Source organism: Haliaeetus albicilla, chromosome 16 (assembly GCF_947461875.1).
Source record: "Haliaeetus albicilla chromosome 16, bHalAlb1.1, whole genome shotgun sequence".
NCBI lineage: Eukaryota > Metazoa > Chordata > Aves > Accipitriformes > Accipitridae > Haliaeetus > Haliaeetus albicilla.
In genome coordinates this window covers 2,964,597-2,983,857 of record NC_091498.1, presented here as the reverse complement: position 1 = coordinate 2,983,857, position 19,261 = coordinate 2,964,597, and the positions used below count along the sequence as shown (strand labels likewise).

General features: G+C 57.7%; 1 protein-coding gene across 2 annotated transcripts; it reads right to left on the bottom strand.

Annotated features, from left to right (window-relative positions):
- Positions 1-10,093: 10,093 nt before the first annotated feature.
- TMEM39B (transmembrane protein 39B) lies at positions 10,094-19,189 on the bottom strand. Of its 2 annotated transcripts, none has more exons than XM_069802969.1 (9): positions 19,072-19,189; positions 16,741-16,949; positions 14,628-14,847; positions 14,249-14,332; positions 13,421-13,575; positions 12,454-12,790; positions 11,425-11,612; positions 10,839-10,959; positions 10,094-10,469 (listed from the first exon to the last, which is right to left on the bottom strand). In XM_069802969.1, the coding sequence occupies exons 2-9, from the start codon at positions 16,866-16,868 to the stop codon at positions 10,233-10,235; spliced, it is 1,470 nt and encodes a 489-aa protein (XP_069659070.1). In that variant the 5' UTR covers positions 16,869-16,949; positions 19,072-19,189; the 3' UTR covers positions 10,094-10,232. The 2 variants fall into 2 exon arrangements, with proteins under 2 accessions (XP_069659070.1, XP_069659071.1); XM_069802970.1 differs by having other exon boundaries at positions 19,013-19,149.
- Positions 19,190-19,261: the final 72 nt, after the last annotated feature.

The following is a 19,261-nucleotide window of genomic DNA, read 5'->3' as shown; positions in this document are numbered from 1 at the left end:
CATGGCCGTAGCCATGACAACGGCTGCGCGGCGGCGGGATGCCGGGGAGGGGGCTGCGCGGTGATGCGGCGTTGCATCGCTGCCGTTGCACCCCACCGCTTGGTTTCACCCCAGGTCTGGGTTCACCCCAGGTTTGGCTTCGCCTCATTCCCAGCAGCGATGCTGGCGCAAATCCCAGTCCAGGGCGCGCCGGCACGTGCGTGCTGCTTTGCACACATGTGTGCAGGCGTGGGCACGGGCACTGGTGCGGCTGCACGGCTGCACAGGCTCTCCCTGGGGTGATGGTGCCAAGGAGGGGGGAGCAACGCCGCAAGGAAAAGCTGGGCAGGGTGGGGACGGAGCCGCTCACCCCTTTATCAGGGCTGGGCTGCCATAAAGCTGGGGCTGTTTGCATTGGTGCGGCCGCGCTGGCGTTGCCGTCCCGGCTCTGCTTTGTCTCCACGTTAACTTTTAACAGCGGTGGCTTTTTCTCTCCGCCGCCACCACTGCACCCTGCCAGCCTCGCCAAGGTCCCGTGGCTCGGGGTGCTGGACCCCCAACATCTGGCAGCCCTATTGGGGGGCTGCAGTCCCCCCCAGCATGCATGCCCGCTCCCTGCCTGCTCCCTGCCTGCTCCCTGCCTGTTGGCAGCAGGACGGGGACCGGTCTGGCTGCATCCCACTCCTGCCAGCTTCTTGGGTGCCTCTGGGGGTGAATGGTGCCCGGAGCTGGCGGGGGGGCAGAAAGGGCCATTGCAGCCCCAAGCAGCTGCAATACCTCGCTGCCACGACGCCGGGCTGGGCTGCTGCCTGCCTGCCTGCACCACTGCCTGCCCCAGCCCCCTCGCCGTTACGGTGCAGGCAGCCACCAGCCTGGATGGGTTTGGCAGCAAAGCAGCTCAGCTGGAGAAAAGCCTCCGGCGCTGGAGTGACCCACTAACCTTGTTCTTCTTAAAAATGCATGAAATGCAGGCGGCTGCCTACGGGGACTCGCACACGCATGCTCACGCTCACACACCAGTGCGGGGGGGGGGGGCACGTTTTTGGCACTGCACCCACGCACCCGGGGTCAGGCAGCAGCAGTGGGGGAGCCCGGGGGTGCATGCCGCACTCGCTGCCCAGATTTCGGGGTATTGGCAGTGGGGGGCGGGGGCTCTGCTCTCCCTTTCCTGGTGCTGTTTGATGCCCTGCGCGTCCCCAGCCCCGGCAAGGGGCTGCATGCCCGTGGCACAGGCAGATTTCCCGGCAGGCGCTCAGGCATGGTGCAGCCCTTCTGCTCAGCTCTGCCGGTGCTGCCGGGCTGTGGTAACACTCCAGTCCACCCAGCACGTCCCCCAGCTGCACTCGGGAGCCAGCTGCCATGGTCAGGGCTGGGGCTTGCTTTGGGTTCCCATTGGGGGGGTCCAAGGGTATCCCGAAGAGCCGTCCCTGCTCTGGCTGGTGCCACAATCGGGTCCGGCTGGAGACACGAGGGGTCCTGCTGCTGGAGAAGGCGAGGAGGGTGCAGGCTCGCCCCATCCCCTGGCTGCCATCACAGCCCTGACCTCATTTCTCTCCAGCTTCTTCATGCCTTTAATACGCCCCGGCCAGATGGCTGTGAGCTGGGGGAGCTGGGCGGGGGGGGAAGACGGTGTCTCAGCCCCACCATGGGACCACAGCCACCGCTCCCTGGGCTTGGTGGCAGCCCACGGCCCCGGTGAGGCTTCGGCCCCGGTGGGTGCTGCGCACCCCTGGCACCGGCACGGCCCTCACCGCCGCGGCAGTGCCAGTGCCTGCAGAGGGACGCATCCGTGCCGCCCCAGCAAGGGTTAACGGATTTCTCTCTTGCATGCAGCTGATTTAATTTTGGTCTGCTTTGCATAGCTGATTTGGTGGCTGCAACACCTCGGCTGGTGTGGTAAAGACACGGGGGGTTATTTCTAGCTGCTCTGGGCTTGAGCTGGGCAGCCCCGAGCAGCCCCGCGGTAGCATCCGACCCCAGCATCCCATCGTGGGCACACTGGGGGGACGGGCACATCCAGCCCATGCCACACACTGAGGCCTTCGGCGTGAGCAGCAGAGGATTTGCAGGATTAAGGTTTTTGCCTTTTTTTTTTTTTTTTTTTTTTGTGGTTGCAATCCTGGTTTAAGAAGAAGAAACAAACCCCAGAAGCTAACAGCAGCCCAAGCTGCGATGCTTGTTAGCCTGGATTGAATAAACCGTGGTGCGGCGTGAGACAGAGCAGCTTCATCCCCAGCCTGGAGAGGGGCTCGCTCCCCGGCTGGATCCGACACCGGCACGTTTCCCATCCTCTTCTCTCCTTGCAGCAGAGCCGGGAGCTTCCCAGCCTTGCTGCCGCGTGTAGTTGCCCACACGGGTCCTTTGGCCCCAGAGCGGCTGCATTTTGACCCAAACAGAGGGAGGAAATCACAGCAGGCGGCAGGGGCAGGGGGGGAGTTTTTCTGAGCCCTTTTGGAAATCCCTGCGGCTTCCTCTGGGGTCTCAGCCCTTGCTCGTACTGCAGCAAAAATTCGAGGAAGACCATGAATCACTTGCAGGAAGTTTTGCATCGCTCGTCCCACGCTGCCTGCCGCGGCTCGTGGGACCGTGACACCCTGTCCTACACCGGGGACGTGGCTGCCCCGTCCCTTGTCACCTACCTTATTTGCTCGGGGCCACCCCAACGGCAGCACCCGGAGCTGTGGGGCTGGTGTGAGCTCGGCTTTCCGGAGCCGCGCGTGCACGTGTGTAGGGGTGCGTGTGTGCATGGCTGCGTGAGCGCGTGGGTGTTCATGTTCATGGGTGCATGTGTTCGTGGGTGCGTGTGTGCACAAGTGCACGGGTGCATGGGGGGGCTGTGCACACGCACACACACACACACACACAGACATATCTGTGCACGCACCCATGCATGCGCCCAGATGTGCACACATGTGCGTGCACACACACGTGCACCCATGCACACGCACGTGCTGCCCCAGCCAGGCCCTGCGCATCCTGGTGCCAGCCAGGTGGCAGAGGAATCAGTCTCTCCGCTCCTCCAACTAATTAACATAAATTGACACTGACTAATTAACCATCCCAGCTCATTAGAGCCCGGATGCCGCACCACTGGGAACAGCAGGCAGCCGAGCCCTTGCTGTTGAAGCACCGTGGCCGCACTCTGCCCCGCGCCAGGCACCAGCCACCCCTGATTCCCCCCACCGGGACTATCCCCAACCCTGTCCCCATCCCACGGCCCTTGCCAAGGCTGCTAGCGGCGATAATGAGATTGGTTCCTAATCCACTTATTCCTGGCTGGCGCAGAGGGCTGGCAACAGCCTGCTTCTAACGCCCAGCATGCAGTGAACCCCCCACCCCGGACCCCCCGGCCACCCGGGGGTCTGGGGGGGAAAATCCTGATGGTCTCGGCCAAGAAGCCATGGGGCAGTGAGTGATGCTGGGGAGGGGGTGAAATGTAGGTAAGGACCATGGAGGGAGGGTGGCATCATCCCTGCTCCATCCCTGCAGGGAGGGTTGACTCTGGAAGGGGAGGTGACACCGCCAGTGTCACTGGCCCTGGGGAGCAGCAGCGATAAGCAAACCTTGCATCAGCTGAGAATGGAGATTAAAAGCCCTTCCCAGTCCTCACCCTCTGGGGTGACCGGGGCAGGGGGGGGGGCGCTGCTTTAGGGGCAGGTCACCCCAGCTCTGCAGTTCTGCAAGGAGGAAGGAAAAGGAAATTTTTTGCCTCCCTGTTTGCTAAGGGCTCTGGCGTGGCTGCCCGGGAAGCGGGGGGCCCCCGTACAGGTCTCGTCCTGCCGCCGCACCCCGTGCCCTCCGCCGGCACCCCCCCACCCCGGGGCCTGCCGGTGCATGCCGTTCCCCACCGGCTGACTCGGGGCTAAGTCATGGTTCCGCATGCCCGACCGGTTTCGGGGAGACCCTTGGGCTCAGCGTGGGAAGAGCCTGACCTCAGCAGCAGCACGGCACGGAGCTGGGGCCAGCCCTGCTGCCTGCGGGACCCTTGTCTCCCAAAAACAAGAAGGGGGGCTTTGCACTGGGGCGGGGGGAAATCGATGTTCCTGGAAAGCTCTTGCTCGTTCCTGCTGGCCAAAGGCAGCCCTGTGTGCAATCCCTGCCGCCCCGGCACAGTGGATTAAAAACTAGGTCAGCGGTAGATCCCCAAAAGTGATTGCAATCGGGGAATTGCCGCTCCCTGGGCGCGAGCCTGGGGGAGACTTGCTGCGTTCGATACCTTTATCACTGAGCTGGAAGAAAACGGCTGGTGAAACGCGAACCCCCTGAAATCGCCCAGCCGAGCCGGGTCGCTCCGGCAGCGCCATGGGGGCCAGGTCCCACGAAGAGGCTGGGGACTGGAGCCCCCAAAGAGGGCACAGGGTCCCCAGGGGAGCTGTTGGGGACACAGCGACAGTGCCAGGTCCCCCCATCCGAGGATCGGGAAAGAGCGATAGGGAGGATGGACGGTGCCGGCACGGCGGGGAAAACTGGAAATGCTCGATGCATGGAAACGGGGATGTGCGTGGGGTGGATGTGGGGCCGGGGAGGAGGCTGAGCGGCTGCGGCAGCCCCAGCGGGCAGGAAACGGGGCGGCAGCGCAGGACGGAGCAGGAAGGCAGCCGGCGGCCCTGGGGTCGGCAGAAAAACAGCGGAAAAGCTCGGGGCCACGGTGGTGGTGGTGGTGGGAGGAAGCCCGATCCGGCAAGGGACTGCCCCGGTAGAACGTGTGTCCCATGGGGGGTACCGAGGCTGTGCCTGGGCACTGCGAGAATAGGCACTGGCCGTGCCTGCGGTGGGACCGAAACTTCCCTCGATGCCGGGAAAGGGCCTTTCCCGGGTGAGACTTCGGCTGTAAACGCCTCTTTGCCGCCCTTGGGGGGTTGCAGGCCGTGGCGTGCCCCGCGTGGCAGCCGCACGTCGGGACTTGCAGCCTCGTGCTGCAGCGTGGGAGATCCTGCAACCGGCTTTGCGCCGCTCTCGGCCGGGGACCACAACCCGGCGTGCCTGTGCCAGGGACAGGACCCCTGGGACCCCCCCTGCGGTGGCTGGTGAGGTGGTGCGGCTGCCCACAGGGCTCTTGGCTGGGGTCTGATCGAGGCACCCAGTCCCTTGGGGGTGTAGGGGTGGTTTTGGGGGTATTTATGGCCCCTTGGACCTCCAGGAGGGCTCAGGGGTGCTCAGCCGGCACAGTGCCGGGGATGGGGCCACCATAGAGCCTGACACCCACCTGGGAGGGTGGGTGACCTGCCCAGCTCTCTGCCTGCATCCCCCTCATCCCCAGCTCTTGGGAAATGTCCCGGCACCCTCCCAAGTCTTCATTCACCACATTTCAGTCCTCAAGTGTTTTCATCCTGGCTTGCTGGGGTTATTTAGCGATGCTGGGGCGAGGGGATGTGCCCTTAGCTGTGCCCACGTGGCGGGGGGGTCTCAGCCCAGTGACCCCCAGTGCGATGCAAAGTGGGCTGGAGCGGTGGGAGCTGCCGTCCCTCCGGCTGTTGGTTCAGCAGCGGAGCAGAGGATGAAGCTGTTAAATATTTATAGCTGCTGTTAGAGCTGGTTGGGTAAAATGGCAGGGGAAATGGAGGGGGGGACGATGACGACGGGACGGTTCTGCTCCCCTGCGGTCCATCTGGCCCCCACGCTGCTCCGTGCAGTGTAGTCGCCATCTGCTCCCCACGGGGGCTGCTGCCTGCCCCCACCCGGGACCAAACAGCGGTACGGCAGGGCCGTGGGTGCCAGAGGTGTTGTCTCTGCTCCGTTGCACAAGTGCAATGAGTTTAGCGGTCTCGGGTGATGAGCAGAGGACCGGGAGAGGCTGCGCGCGCAGCCCCATGTTTGCTCACCCTGTCTCCTGGGTCCCCACCGTAGACTTGTTCAGATAAGAAAATGAGGGCGTGTGTGTGTGTGTGTAATTGCTAACGAGGATGTGCATATGCTAATTCAGGGCTGCCAATTATGGCAGGTCTCGGGACCGGGCCTCGTGGGCCGTGTCCTGCCCCGGTTTTGGCCAGGTGAGCCCCGGGCAAGGTCAGGCAGCGGCGGGGGCAGCGGTAGCCGGCTCAGCTCATCTTGGCTCAGCATCTCCTGGATTTGGGTGCCCAGGCTCCACAGAGACCCCCATGGCTCTGGGTCTGGGGGACAGCGGGGCCTGGGATGCTGCTCGGGGGTCTCTGGCCCCCATCCCCCATCCCGGGGGAGCAGGGATGCTGGCAGGACGGGCACTGGGAGGATGCTCCCACCACCCTCCCTGTGATTCTTTTTTTTCCCCCCCTCTTGATCTGGCACAAAACCTGCCCCGGTGTGAGATGGCAGCGGGTGAACGAACCCTTAATTAGCTACTTTAGGGATTTGGCTTTATTAATGGCATAAATGATTATTAAGGATGAATTAAAGCTACCGGCCTCCAGATAAAGGATGACATGGCCCAGCTGGGATTACCCACATGCATTGCGTGCCTAGACTGGGGACCTTCGGCTTCGTGGGGTGCTCCCCCCCCCCACTCCCCTGTCCCAGTCCCCACATCAGCAGCTGCTGGATGCTGGATTTGGCGGTGCATCAACCAGGGATGGGCTGGTGTTTTCAGGGGGATGAGGAGGAGCTGGGGGGGGTGTCTGTAGTGCTCCGGATGGGGTCTCGCTGCTGCAGGGCTCACCCAGCAACCTGGGACCCCCCCGTGACCAGAGCGTCAGGGTCCTGAGGGGCACCAACACCATCTCTGTGTTGCCTCTGGAAGGTGGCAGAGGCTTTGCCTGCTGCATTGCGGGAGAAAAATGGGCATTTTTGCAGGCTCAAGTGTGAAATCCGTGCTGGCTGTTTCTGTCCCCCCACCACCACGCTGGGGGCAGAAGCTCGGCAGGATGCCCGCGTGGGGCAGGTTTGTGGGTTGGGGGCTGCCGGCAACCCCCGTGCTTGCAGCGTCCGTCCTCCATCTGTACTGAGTTGGGGTGGGAACGAGCTGGACGGAGGTCCCGGGATGTGAGCAGCACATGTGGCCTCCCAGGAATGTCACGATGGGCTCTTTGGGGAAAACAGCCACTTCCCATCAGCTGCATCCGCTGGGAAGCAGTGAGGCGATTCCCGGTAGGCAGCGGGATGCTGAAGCTTATCCCCTGTGCACGTGCCCCATTTTGGGTCTGCGCAAGGGAGGGCTCAGTCGTGCCCCCAGTAGTGCTGAGCCCCATGGAGGGCGTTTCTGCCTGGCTTTTTGCTCCATGACCCACCAACACGGCCATTATTCTGGGGTCCCATGTTTGGGGGTACCCCCGGATGGGTCCCCAGCACCCGCTGCCCTCCTGGCTCAGGGACCCCACCGCAATGCCAGCCGGCTTCTCCCTGGCAGCTGCCCGGTCCCGCTTGGCACAGGCAGGATGGCTGCCGAGCTCGTTAGGTGCAGGTGTGGGATTAGCCATAATTGCCGGCACTTTGATGTCCGTAACCTCCTCCCCGAGGGATACTCGTTACCTGCAGCAAACCTGCGCCTGGCATCTGGCTGCTAATCCTGGGATTAACGGATGCGAGGAGGGCGGCAGATGGAGCCCGGCCAGGCTGGGACCCCCGGGGTGCAGCGCTGCCCGCAGGCCGGGCACCCTTTGGGTTGCCCGGGACCCCTGGGATCACCAAAGCAGCTGGGTCCCCAGTGAAGCCACCTCCAAGGACTATCCGGCTGCTCCCAGGGGAATTCCCACCCAGGATGTCCCCTGGGTCATCAACCCCTCTGGGGCCCCTGGGAAAGCCCCTGTGCCTTCAGATGATTCAAGGGAACTGGGAAGCGTCCCCTGCTTCCCGAGACAGCCCTTCCCAGTTGCAGGAAGAGCCTTTTCTGGGAATCCAGTAAACTCCATGTCGGGGCCATGTCCCTGCAAGAAGGAGGGGTGCAGGCACCCTTCGGGGCTGGGAGGCTCTCTCAAATTGCTGGACCCGGAGGAACCTCCAAGCCCTCCCGGGCATGACTGGGAGCCCAAAAATTGCAGCCAGGGTGGCTGCAGCTGGGCTAGCCCCAGTTGGGCTACCCCGCAAGGGGATGGGCTTCGTCACCCCAGGGCTGCCCGCTCAGCCTGGCTTCTTCTCGCCCCCCCCAAAAATCTCAGCAGGGTGCTCAGGCTGGTCAAAGGGAGGGGTGGAAGGAGAGAAGGAAGACTCCAGTCTCCATCTCCAAGTCTCCATCCTGAGCCCAGTACAAAACCGGCTCCCTCCTCTGTGCGCCGGCACTGGACCCCCCGAGGAAAGTGGGGGGGTCCTGGCAGGAGCTGTGGGTCGGGGGGGGGGTTGGAGGGTGTCTCTGCCCCCCCACCTCCCAGCCAGGCACCCCCTTCCCCTCCCCGTTTCATGGGCCGAGCACCCCGTGGCTGCGTGCTAACCTCAGGGTCCCCATTCAATGGGAGGAAGGAAATCCTCATCCTCGGGAAAGGCTGGACACGACCGTTTCCTCCCGCCGCGGTGAGGAGGGGGCCTGGGCACAGGCACACCCGCCCACGGCGCCCCAACATCACCCCCCCCTGTTCCCCCCCACCCCATCCCAGTTAGCAATCCCATCCAGAAACTGGATCTGGCCCTGGCTGGGGCAATAGAAGAGCCAGGACCCAGGCTGGGGGGGGTCTCTCTATCTCCCCCCAGACCCCCAGGACCTGCCGGGGGGGTCCTTGGGGTGGGGGGGGGAGCTTCGTGCAGCTTTCCCACGCCAGCGAAGCACCTCTGCCCTTCCCCGTGTGCAGGCGGGAGTCTCCGTCCCCGTCCGGTGCTGTCACGGGTGGGGGGGGACTGCGTGGGGGGGACGGGGACAGTCCCGCAGGGGTCCCCCCCCACCCCCCAGCTCCTCCTTCCTCTTCCTCACCGTGCCCTTCGCCCTGCTGACACGCAGGGGTTGATAACAAACCGGCGAGTGGCGGCGGCGGGGGCTTTGCTCCCGGTGGCCTTTGGCCCCACCGTGACATTTTGGGGGGGGGGGACAGACACGGACACGCGGGACGGACTCTTGGCGCTGACTGCGCGGTTCTGCCGGGCACCGAGACCCCCGTGCCGTGTCCGGGGTCACCTCGGTGCCGTGTCCGGGTATGGAATCCTATATGTGTGTGTCCCCCCCGGTGCACCGGGACGATGCCGCTGCCCACCCGGAGGGCTGCAGGGTTTTTCGGTCCTGTCGGTGTGTCGTCCCCCCCCCCCCCGCTACCGGGATCCCGACCGCTCCGGTCGGGTGGTTGATCTCCGGTTTCATTGGCAATGATCACCCCGGGGTTGGGGGGGGGGGATAGGGGTCCCGTAGGCCGGCACGCGCTGGGGCTGCACCGGTACCGGCACCGGGAGCGGGACCGCGCGCGCTGCGGGCGCCCCCTGGCGGCGGCGGGGCCCGCAACAGAACAAAGACCGAATCCGGTACCGGTACCGGCTGGGAGCCCCATCACGGGCAGGGGGGGCCCGAGGCTGGAGCCGGTCATAGCGGCGGGCACGGCCGGTGTCCCCACGGGCAGCGGGGATCCCCAGCCCCGAGTCAGCCGGGTGCTGAGCTGCGGCCCTTCCTCGTCCTCCTCCTCCTCTTCTTCCTCCTCGCCCGGGTGATGTCACCCTGCTCATCCTCCCGGGGCCCCAGCCCTGAGCAGACCTGACGGGCAGGTTGGGCTGGAGAGGCGGCAAGTGTGTGTGGGGGAAACACCCAACCCACTCATGGAAAGGCAAAGCGGGAGCAGCTGGAGCTCCCCACCGTGGCTGTCCTCCCCCTCCAGTCCCCCCCGCCCCGTCCCTTCACGACCTCAAACCATCACCTGCGTGGGCTGCAAGCGAGGGGTTGCAGCAATTCCGGCACAGGAATTTAAAAATCATTATAGTGAAACAATGCAGCCCTCCCCTCCGGCCACAGAGCATCCGGGGGTGCTGCGGGAGGTCCTTCAGGGTTCCCCGGAAAGGACGGGATCAGGGCTCACCCCCTTATAAAGGAACCCAGACTGGAAGGTGTGAGCTCTAACATACCTGTAGTTCTCATCTTCCCACTCAGTGCCCAGCCGGAGCTCCGACTGCAGCAGAAGCAGCAGTGTTTGCACCTCTCAAAACTAAGCACCGTCGTTAATAAATCACTCCTCTCAAACACAAGCAGGTGGAGGCCTTCTCGGGGGATTTTACCAGACAACAAACACACAAACAACTGTTGGGAGTAAAAAAATATGTTTTTTCCTTTTAATTACATCAGTTATCAAAGAAAAAAAGCAGTGGTAACAAAAATACAAAGCTCTGAGGGTTTGTTGTTTTGTTTGTTTTGTAATAAGCTGAGCATCAGTGCAATTGTTTTAATTTAACTTCTGCTCTGAGTCTCTGCTGGCAGAATATGAGTAGGCTTTGCCCAGCACCAGACGGTCACGCAGCAGCTTGAAGAAGGCGTAGTAATTACTGAAGAGGATCAGAGCCAGCGAGATAGTCTGGTGCCACTTCTCTGAAGAAATCAGCGAGTAAAGCTGGTAGAAGATGACGGCTCCTTCCAGCAGAATCAGGATGTTGAGGATTCTCAGTGGTTTGCTGAAAAAGAACTGCAGGAGAGACCACAATAAGGCACCGAGCAAGGCCAGACCCTTTGGGATGTGTTTTTTACAGGACGTGTGAGGCAGAGGCTGGTGAGGGTTCCTCTGGGATTCCCTTCTGGAGACACAACATCCACCCGTGAATGGCTCTGCAGGGTTTGCAGGGGCCAGAGTCACCCTCCTGGCAGCACCGACGGGAGACGCGGGACTAACGTGAAACGCTGTACGGAACCCCGCGTGTTCCACCGCCCCGGCACACCCCATGGGCAGCTCTCCTGCTCGCAGAGCCAGCTCAGGCAGTCTGAGGTGTTCAGAAGAGGACCGTGACCCTGCCGAGGCACTTACGCCTCGGTCCCCACAAAGGAGATGCGATCTTACGTGAAAGCGGAAGTGCGAGACGTCAGAGGGCACTGCCACGTTGTAATGACCCACAGCTTTGTACACATTCTTGCTGTGTTTCACCAACACTCCCTGTGGCCACATGCACTCCTCTGTCCACCTGCAGGAAACAAGCAGAGAGCTCTTATTTCTACCTCTGCAGCTGAAGGGGGGGGTCTGCTGCCTTCCCACCATCAGCTAGGATAATGAACAAGCTGCTTCCACAGCGTTGGCCACAGTAGGAAGCTGCCGTCATTTGCGAGGGCAGAGTTTGGCCCACCGAGGCATGTAACAACGGCAGTGACAAATGGCAGTCACCTGTGGCCAGAAGCAGCAGGCACCTTGCCAAAAATCAGATCTGCTTGCTGCACTCAGAAGTGGACAGTACAGATAGTGTCTGTAAGCTGTCAGGTGTGTCAGCCGACAGCTCTGCTTTCATTTTTCTTTCTCTTTGTTTTTTTTAAGCAACAAGAGGAGGAGGAATGATGACTGGAAAGCTAAGCTTCCCATCTAGCCTCTGTCCACGCCAATAGGCATGCCAGCTAAGAGAAAACTCCAGCCCTAGCCCCAGGAGAGAGTTCCTTACTGATGCTGCAGCACGTTGGAGCAGAGAGCCGGATCGACCTTCTGCCAGCAGCCCAGGTGCGCTGCAGCTTTATGGAGCAGGTCACAGTAGCGCGCAGGTAAGAGGTACTGCATCAGGATCACAGACGTGCTGATGGAAACCAGAAGGAAGAGCTCACACGACCAGCGTTTGTCATAGTACTGAGTGTTCTGTGGGGGGACAAGAAGAATGTGTGACAACGTGTTTGGACAACTTCACCCAACAAGCCATCAAAACACAAAGCACTCAGGCAGGTAAAACGAGGGCTTTTCACATAGCTATTAATCCCACTTGAAAAAGAAGCGCCCACATAGGATGGCTGCTGTGCAACTCCTGAACACACCACAGTGAAACATTTACGCTATCATCACCCATCACCAAAACCAGGAAGATAGTTCCTGATGCTCCCCTAGATCAGCTGACAGTGGGCTCAGCCCTCAGGAGAAGGGGACTTGGGCTCATCCCTGAGGTCTGACAGATTTACTACAAGACATTTGTCTCATTGTCCAATGTATTAGTAACTTAAGTAAAACAGCTAAGAATCCTAATAAAGTCCACCCTCCTTCATACTGCCTCCCTTATTAAAGTCAATCCCCTTGTCCTGGAGCTCTGTCCTCACAGAAGGTCAGTGTGCGAAGGAATGGTCAGCCTGGAGTCCTTCTAGCTTCACGGGGAAGCAGAAGGAAGACACCGCTCCCTAACAGATGGATGCACACTCTCATGAATGGTCAGAATACAGGACAATATTGTCCTCTGTTGTCTGGAGTTTAAGCAAAGCTAAACCTAGATGGTTTCGCTTCTTACATTTCCCAAGGCCTCTGTAAATGGGTTTGACACAGCCACCTGTGCACACAGACCAGCCCTCTGACTAACTTCTCCCATGTTCCAGTTAAGCAAGAAGCAAGAACCAGACCTCCTCCGTAACCCAGTGTCCATCTCCCCACAATCTTCCCCCGCCAGTCCCACACCTGGAGAAGCAGTGTCTCAAGAGCAGTGGTGGCCCTTGCTCACCTTCACAAACCAGACAGGCACGAAGGCCACGTAGTAGGCACTGAGCATGGAGCTCACCAGCACCTCTTTCATCCGCCAGTTAAAGTCCATTTTCAGGTATTCCACCTCATTGCGGATGAGATCTGGGGAGAGGCAGCAGGCGTGAGTGGGCATGGCTTCCATGCCATACATCTGTCGAGTGTGCTGCTTCCAGGTTTCCTTTAGGACAGTCAGGTAGTCTCGGCTCCTGGAGTTCACCTCGCTCGTCTCTCTGGGACCAATGTTGGCCACCTGGGAGAAGAGGCCCGTCTTCCGAAAGTCACAGTTCAGTTGAAGGAAGGGAATGTACATGCCAAACCTGGAGCAGCAAAGTGCAGAAAAGTGGTTACTTTTTTTACGAGCTCCCCGTGCAATGCCTTTGCTGGCAGCAGATCACCATTACGATCGCATGCCCCTCCTAAATGGCTTCTAGTACCTATATAAATTCCAGGAAAGAGATTCACTAATCTGATCTCAAACACAAGCACCAAGTCTCAGATCTTTATGAGATGCTTCCTCCTGCATCTACCAGAGAGAAGGGAGCTATTTCCACTACCTGATTGGAAATAGAACTGGCTTCCTTTTGTTAGTTAACATGAAGCAGGAAAGCTGTTTGATTCGCTCCACCTGGCAGAGGCACCTAAGAATGAAGGTAAACCGAAGACATGGGTTCTTCGAATACCACGAGAAAAGCATACAATCCTCTTCAGAGGACACGAGCAATCTAATAATGAATGCTTACATTAAAGCTGGCATACGGATAAATGTTAAAGGCATGCCCTGCCACCAAGAAGAAATGTGACACAGCAAGAGGGAAAAGGGTAGTTTAAGTTCTGTTACCAAGTAATAGAGTGCTTATTTACTTTCAGGCTTCATTTCAACTGAGCGATACCCATTGCACTGAAGCAACACTAGAAATCACACACAAGTGACAGAAGAAGATACTTACGGGTAACACAGGAACAGGAGATTAAGGAAAGAGTAGGTTCTGAAAAGGTGAATTATTGATCGACACAAACTCCAGCCTGTGCCAGTGAGAACAGCAAACCGAGTGATCACCAGGAAAATAGAGCGTGGCAGGGAGACTTTGCCACTCTGTGAAGCCTGCGGGGAGAGAAGAAAGAGCTGGGCAAAGGGGAGACTAATTCACTCTTCCAACAGGAAGCAAACGGTAAATGAACAGCACTCGATCTGTAAAATCAAGTTCATATGCATGAAGGAAGAGCTAGTGAAAGGCTCTGTTTGGCTGCCACCAGGAAGGGGAAGCCTTCCCTAGGCTGGAATCTGGACTCTCCAAAATCCAGGGCCTCACTCCTCAAGCTGGAGTGAGGAGAGCTCTCAGTTTCTTGTTAAGGTCTGGTAGTTATCGGTGTGACCAGCCCACTCTCTTGGGCCTGCTCATCACAGAAAGCTTCTGCAGTCTGCAGAAACCAACTTATGCTGGTTCCTCCTTGCAGAAAGCTAGGGTAATTAAGAGAACAGGAAAAGAGCCAAATACTGTTCTTCACAAGGAAGAAAGCAGAATTACTACAGGCTAGCTGAGACCGTAGTTCAGAAAGAATCACAGAAGGACAGAGAGAGTCAAGAGCAATGGTTTGAGGCGCTCATTTCTGTTCTCTGTTCTTCCCATTAGAAACTACGCCTAGGTTTCTGGCTTGGACATAGCAAAGAGTTCTTCAGAAAAGGACAGAAGAGCTTGGAACTGCAAAAGGGACACACAGCTTTACATTTCGCCTGAGAGGAAAGAACCGTTCTGAGATCTGCTTGGGGATTTTACCTCCTTCACAATAGCACCGATCAGCCGGCGTGCCAGGACGATTGTTGTCACTGTCAGCACGTTGAAGTCGATAAGATGAAAGTTCTGTGGTGACAAAAACAAAATGATTCCACTTTCCATCAGGCAGGAGAAACCCACATTCAACAGAGAATCTCCCAAGTTATTTTCTTCTCCTCAGACTGTCTCTTCCAAGATCAGAAAGAGAATGCCAAGCAGACAGCCAGTGCCCAAAATTTGCCAGATAAGAGTCACATAAGCAACCCTGCAGGGCTGTACAGTCACATGTAGGTTGCATCAAACATATATAGAAAACTTTGTCTAACGACCCAAGAGACAGTCTGTGAATATCACCCGACAGCAGCTGTCCTTTGGTGCTTACCAATGATGTGTGCGAAGGTGGATGGGAGGGTGGGTACCACCACACAGTTTTGTAGATGTTGATGTAGTGGACAAACAGAGCAACGAGATGACAGAAGAAGAGCTGAAGTTCGAACAGCACACTCCTCTCCACAGGCAGCTCTGGGATCTTACAGTGCCGGAGGGGGACGACTGTCTGAGTTGCCAAAGGTGGGCTGGAAAGGCCTGTACCTGAACCGCTCCTACCAAGGTAAACCAAAAGCCAGCAGTCACTTCCGTGAGATAAAGACAGCGCTGTCCTCCAGCCCACACACTCAGACTGTAGAAGTCAGTGGTCTAATGTTGACTGAGAAACCTAAGCTGACTATCATGGTCAACGGCTGCCACAAACCAGAAGTGTCAGCACCCCGAAGATGTCTAGGACGAATGTTACAGGCAGATGTGAGCAGGAATTTGCCCAGCGAAAGCAATATTTGGAACCAGGCCAGTCTACAGCACCAGATCATTTGATATTAAATCCCTTGTGTTGAGTCAGGTTTAAAAGCCGTGGCTGTGTTTTGCTATTCAAGGGGCAACCAGTGGCCCTCTTAATTAATTGGAAGCTTTTAGGCCTCGAGTTGCTATTTACATTTCTAAGAGTGCTTGAACATGAAATACAGAGCAATTATACACAAGCCCTTTCTCATTCTTCAACTTCTATTCAACTACGGAGGAAAAACAAGTTTAGCCAGAGGTGCATATTCCTGTGTGAGCACGCACACAATCCCAGACAGCAACCCTTTTAATCAAAGGGAAGGGAATTAATATATACTAGATATATCTCTCCTGATTTGCAATCTCTAAATAACAACAGTCAAAGGAATCTGGGTGTGGGTTTCAAAGGATCTACAGAGCACAAACTCCTATTGAAAATCCCAAAATGAAACCACAAAAGTCTCAAGAGTGTGACTGTAGAAAGACTTCTAGCCCAGGGGTGGACACAGGTGGATCAGTCCACGCTTTTTAAAACAGAAGGCTGACAGCCTAAAATAAGGCTATGCGTGAGGGGAAAACTTTAGGAACTCGAGCTGTCTCTCTGAAATCCCCAGATTCCCAAGCTGACAAGACTGATTCAGCCTGTCAGGATTAATAAATCCACCAATAAACTCTGCTCCTGTACACAGAACAAGAGTTCCTGTCCTGGTCCTCTAGAAAAGGGCTTTAAATGCGAACACAAAGCCTTTTCTGCTTTGAACAGACACACGAGACCTAAGGGTGCTCTTGCAAGAGCAGCAACAAGGCTCTCATATGCATAAAGCACTTTGGGACTCCTCGGCCTGGACCGCCATGTAGGTGATGGGTATCAGAGGATATGGCTACAGAGACAAACCACTTGGAGGTAAGCTGGGGTGTGAATTTGTACTGCATTACCTACTTGAGATAAGAACCTTTGTGCATGCTCTCACAGCAAAGTATGTACGCGGTGGATTGCTCCACCTTCTGTGGCCTTGCAGTAACTTGTTTGAATAACTGTATCCCTATAAATTTCTTGGCCTAGGGCCATAAGCAGGGAGTATGTTAAGACAGATCTAATATTTTCTTTGCAGAAAGTTCATAAGGCACCTCCTGCTTAAGCATTGCTGTCGGTGCTCCGCTTCTTCCTCCTCTCTACCTCAGTTGCAGAAATGCAACCAACCAGCTAGGCTAGAACCTGAAAAAAACCCCGCAGCCTACACATCACCTGACCTAGCTAAACTCTACCCCAGAAATGCCTCACCTGACATAAACTTCAGGGCATAGGAGACGCAACAACCTGAACTCCAGAGTCAGGCCTTGGATAAAAACTTGTCTCTATTCTTACTTTCCATTCAATGGTCACTAAAGGCTTTTGAACACTCCTGGAAGTCTGTCGTGGTCTGATAAAGCACTTCATAGTCTCGGGCAAATTAGAAGCCACCTATCCCAATTACAACACGTAGCATGGACACTGCCACATATAGGAAAAGGATTTCAGCTAGACACTGGGAGTTAACAAACTGCTGAGCCACAAGAAAACCAGCAGTGTGTCAGATGGGGAGATACAGGTGGCCTCACAACTGCCTCAGAGAGGAGCAGCAGGCCTGGCTAGATGGGAAGACGTGGAGAGCTGGACGTACCTGGTGCGTGAGCGCACACCCGTGACAGAGGAACTCGTGGAATGGCCGGAGCCGCCAGCGGCCCCAGGTTCACAGAGGGGATTTCGGCAGTAGGACGTACGGTTAGGGCCCCGCCTTCCCCCTGCCATAACAACAGAGGGTGCGGAGGGCTGTTCTTCCAGGTGGCTTCTCTGCTGTTCACTGCGTGATTATGTCTTCAGTCCTTAAAACTGAAAGGAAAAGATTTATAATCAAGGCTCATCTGCTCACCACGCCCCTGGTGACCAATGGAACCTATCACTCGCACTGCTAGCTTGCAGCACAAAGGAGGATAATGCAACTTTGTTCAACCCTTTTCTACAACTCCTGTATTTGCCACAGGCTATAGATGCGGCCCCTGATAGCTCCTGACACTCCTAGGACATGCAGCAGCTTGTTGAGGTGCTGTGAATTCATTGAGAGTCTAAAGCCTAAAGTATGCAGGCTTCCATCGGAGCAGGAAGAAGCATTTCATGCCTCTCTCCCAACCCAAGGCAGTTTACAAGGAATTTAATCTGCATCGCTGTGGCGTTATCCCTGTTTTACAGGCAGAGCAATACACTTACTGAGATGCTAAACAATTTGCCCAAAGGATTCAGTAAATTGGGGATGTTACCTAGATCCCCTTTTGCCCAATTTTGTGCTGGAATAAAAGGTTCACAGCTCTTTTAAAGGGACACTGCAAAAGCACACAAACCGGCTTTTTCCTTTTTTGCTCCTTTAAGATGGGAAAAAAAATAACTAGCATTCTTAGGGCATTTGTTGTTGTAGTATGTTTGCATGGCACAGAGCTCAACGGGATGTTAGCCTAAAGTTAGCTTTTCTAGTGCTTGCTTGCCATGGTGTAAACAATAGCAATAATGCCAAGTTTTAAAAAATCTTCTCTGGATCCTGTTTAACCTTAGGAGAACCTATACAACTTAGAGAAAGGACAGGGTAATAATACACCATTTAGAAGTGAAATCTGAGCTGTGAAGAAACTCAGATCAGGTCATATCAATTGCTTAACATTTCTTTTTCTGATTGTTAATTTCCAGTTTGCATCACTTAGCAATTAGCTGGAGTAAAACAAAAATTGCTGAAGGCCTAGAGACTGCTCTTAAACAAGTTTTAAAGCTTACGCTAAGCTCCAGAGTCCTCCAGCAAACTGCTGTACTAGTCCCAGACAATGAGGAACAGGGCTCAGGGGGGCTGCGCCTGGGGCTAGACCCCAGAAAAGCAAAGATACCCCGAGATGGGTGCCATCACACAGGCCAGTGGGGCACAGAGCTGGCTGCAGCGCTGGGGGAACTGGGGGGACACAGAGCAAAAGGTGGAAACCCTGGTATGTGCCATGGCACACAGAGTCCTTGTGACCTGGGGACGCAGAATAACTGCTGGTGAACAGGAGAGCCTGTGCACAGGGACCCCCCCCAGGATAGAACATGTGGGCTGGGGGGTGGGGGGGCACTAGATTGACAGGACCTTGGGGGGAGATGAAGACAGCAGGTTTGAGGCCCAGGACACCATGACAAGAGAGTCTGTGAGGGAAAAGTGGTAGGATCAAAGTGTTGGGCCTGGGAAGAAAGCTGGGGAGCCTGGGGGGGCACACCTGGGAGCAACAGGAGTGCAGTTCAGGGGCTGTAGGGGCTCTGGGAGCTCAGATGGGGGCTCTGAAGGAGCAGGGGAGGCTGTGAGGGCACGGCCCAGGGGCTGGGGGGGTCTACAGAGGCGCAAGCAGGAGCCACAAACATTCCAGGGGTGCAGGCAGAGGCTACAAGGGAGAACTGGGAAATCTGGGGACACGAGTGGGGACTACAGAGGAGCAGTGCGGGGCACGGGAGGTCTCGGGGAGCAGTAAGGGCTCTGGGGGCACAAGCTGGGGCTCTAAGGGGGTGACGGGGCCTATAAAGGCCCTTGGGGTGCAGGCCAGGGCTGCAGGGGAGCAGCGGGAGCTACAGGAGGGCCGCGGGGGCTGTAGGCTCGCAGGACTCCACCGGGGTACAAGAAACCTGCAGGGGAGCATTAGGGGCTAACGGGGGGGGGCTCCCGGAGCACGCACCGAGGCTGCAGGGAGGAACCGGGGCTCTAGGGCAGCTCCGGGACGCCCTGGGGGCTCCGGGCCAGGCCGCGGCCCGGGAGCCGCCCCCCTCACAGCGGCGGCGGCGGGGCGGAGCCAGCTGTGGGCTCTCCAGAGCCCCGCCCGCCGCTCGGCCCTCTCCCCCAGCTCCCGGCTCGCCGTCGCCGCTCTCCCCCCCTTTCCCAATTCCCGTACCCGTCCGCCTCCCCTCCTCCCCGGGTCCCGGGTCCGTCCCGCCGCTCGGTCCCCCTCACCCATCTCCGGCCGCCGCACAGCCTGCGCCGGGCACAATATGGCGGGCGGGGCCGGCGGCGCGATGGCGGCCGCCAGCGGACAATCCTCCTGAGGGGCGCCGGGCGCGCTCCGCCCCGCCTCCCCGCGGCCACGCCCTCCCTCCCCGCGGCCACGCCCTCCCTCGCCCCCGCCCACCGGAGTAGGCACCGA

Bases quoted from the DNA above. Each gene is read 5' to 3' on its own strand.
- TMEM39B (XM_069802969.1), bottom strand. From the start codon at position 16,868: ATGGCAGGGGGAAGGCGGGGCCCTAACCGTACGTCCTACTGCCGAAAT. The intron at 10,960-11,424 runs GTAAGGAACTCT...TGTTTCCTGCAG, and splicing joins TCCAACGTGCTGCAGCATCA to GTGGACAGAGGAGTGCATGT. The intron at 10,470-10,838 runs GTAAGATCGCAT...TCTCTCCTGCAG, and splicing joins TCTCGCACTTCCGCTTTCAC to TTCTTTTTCAGCAAACCACT.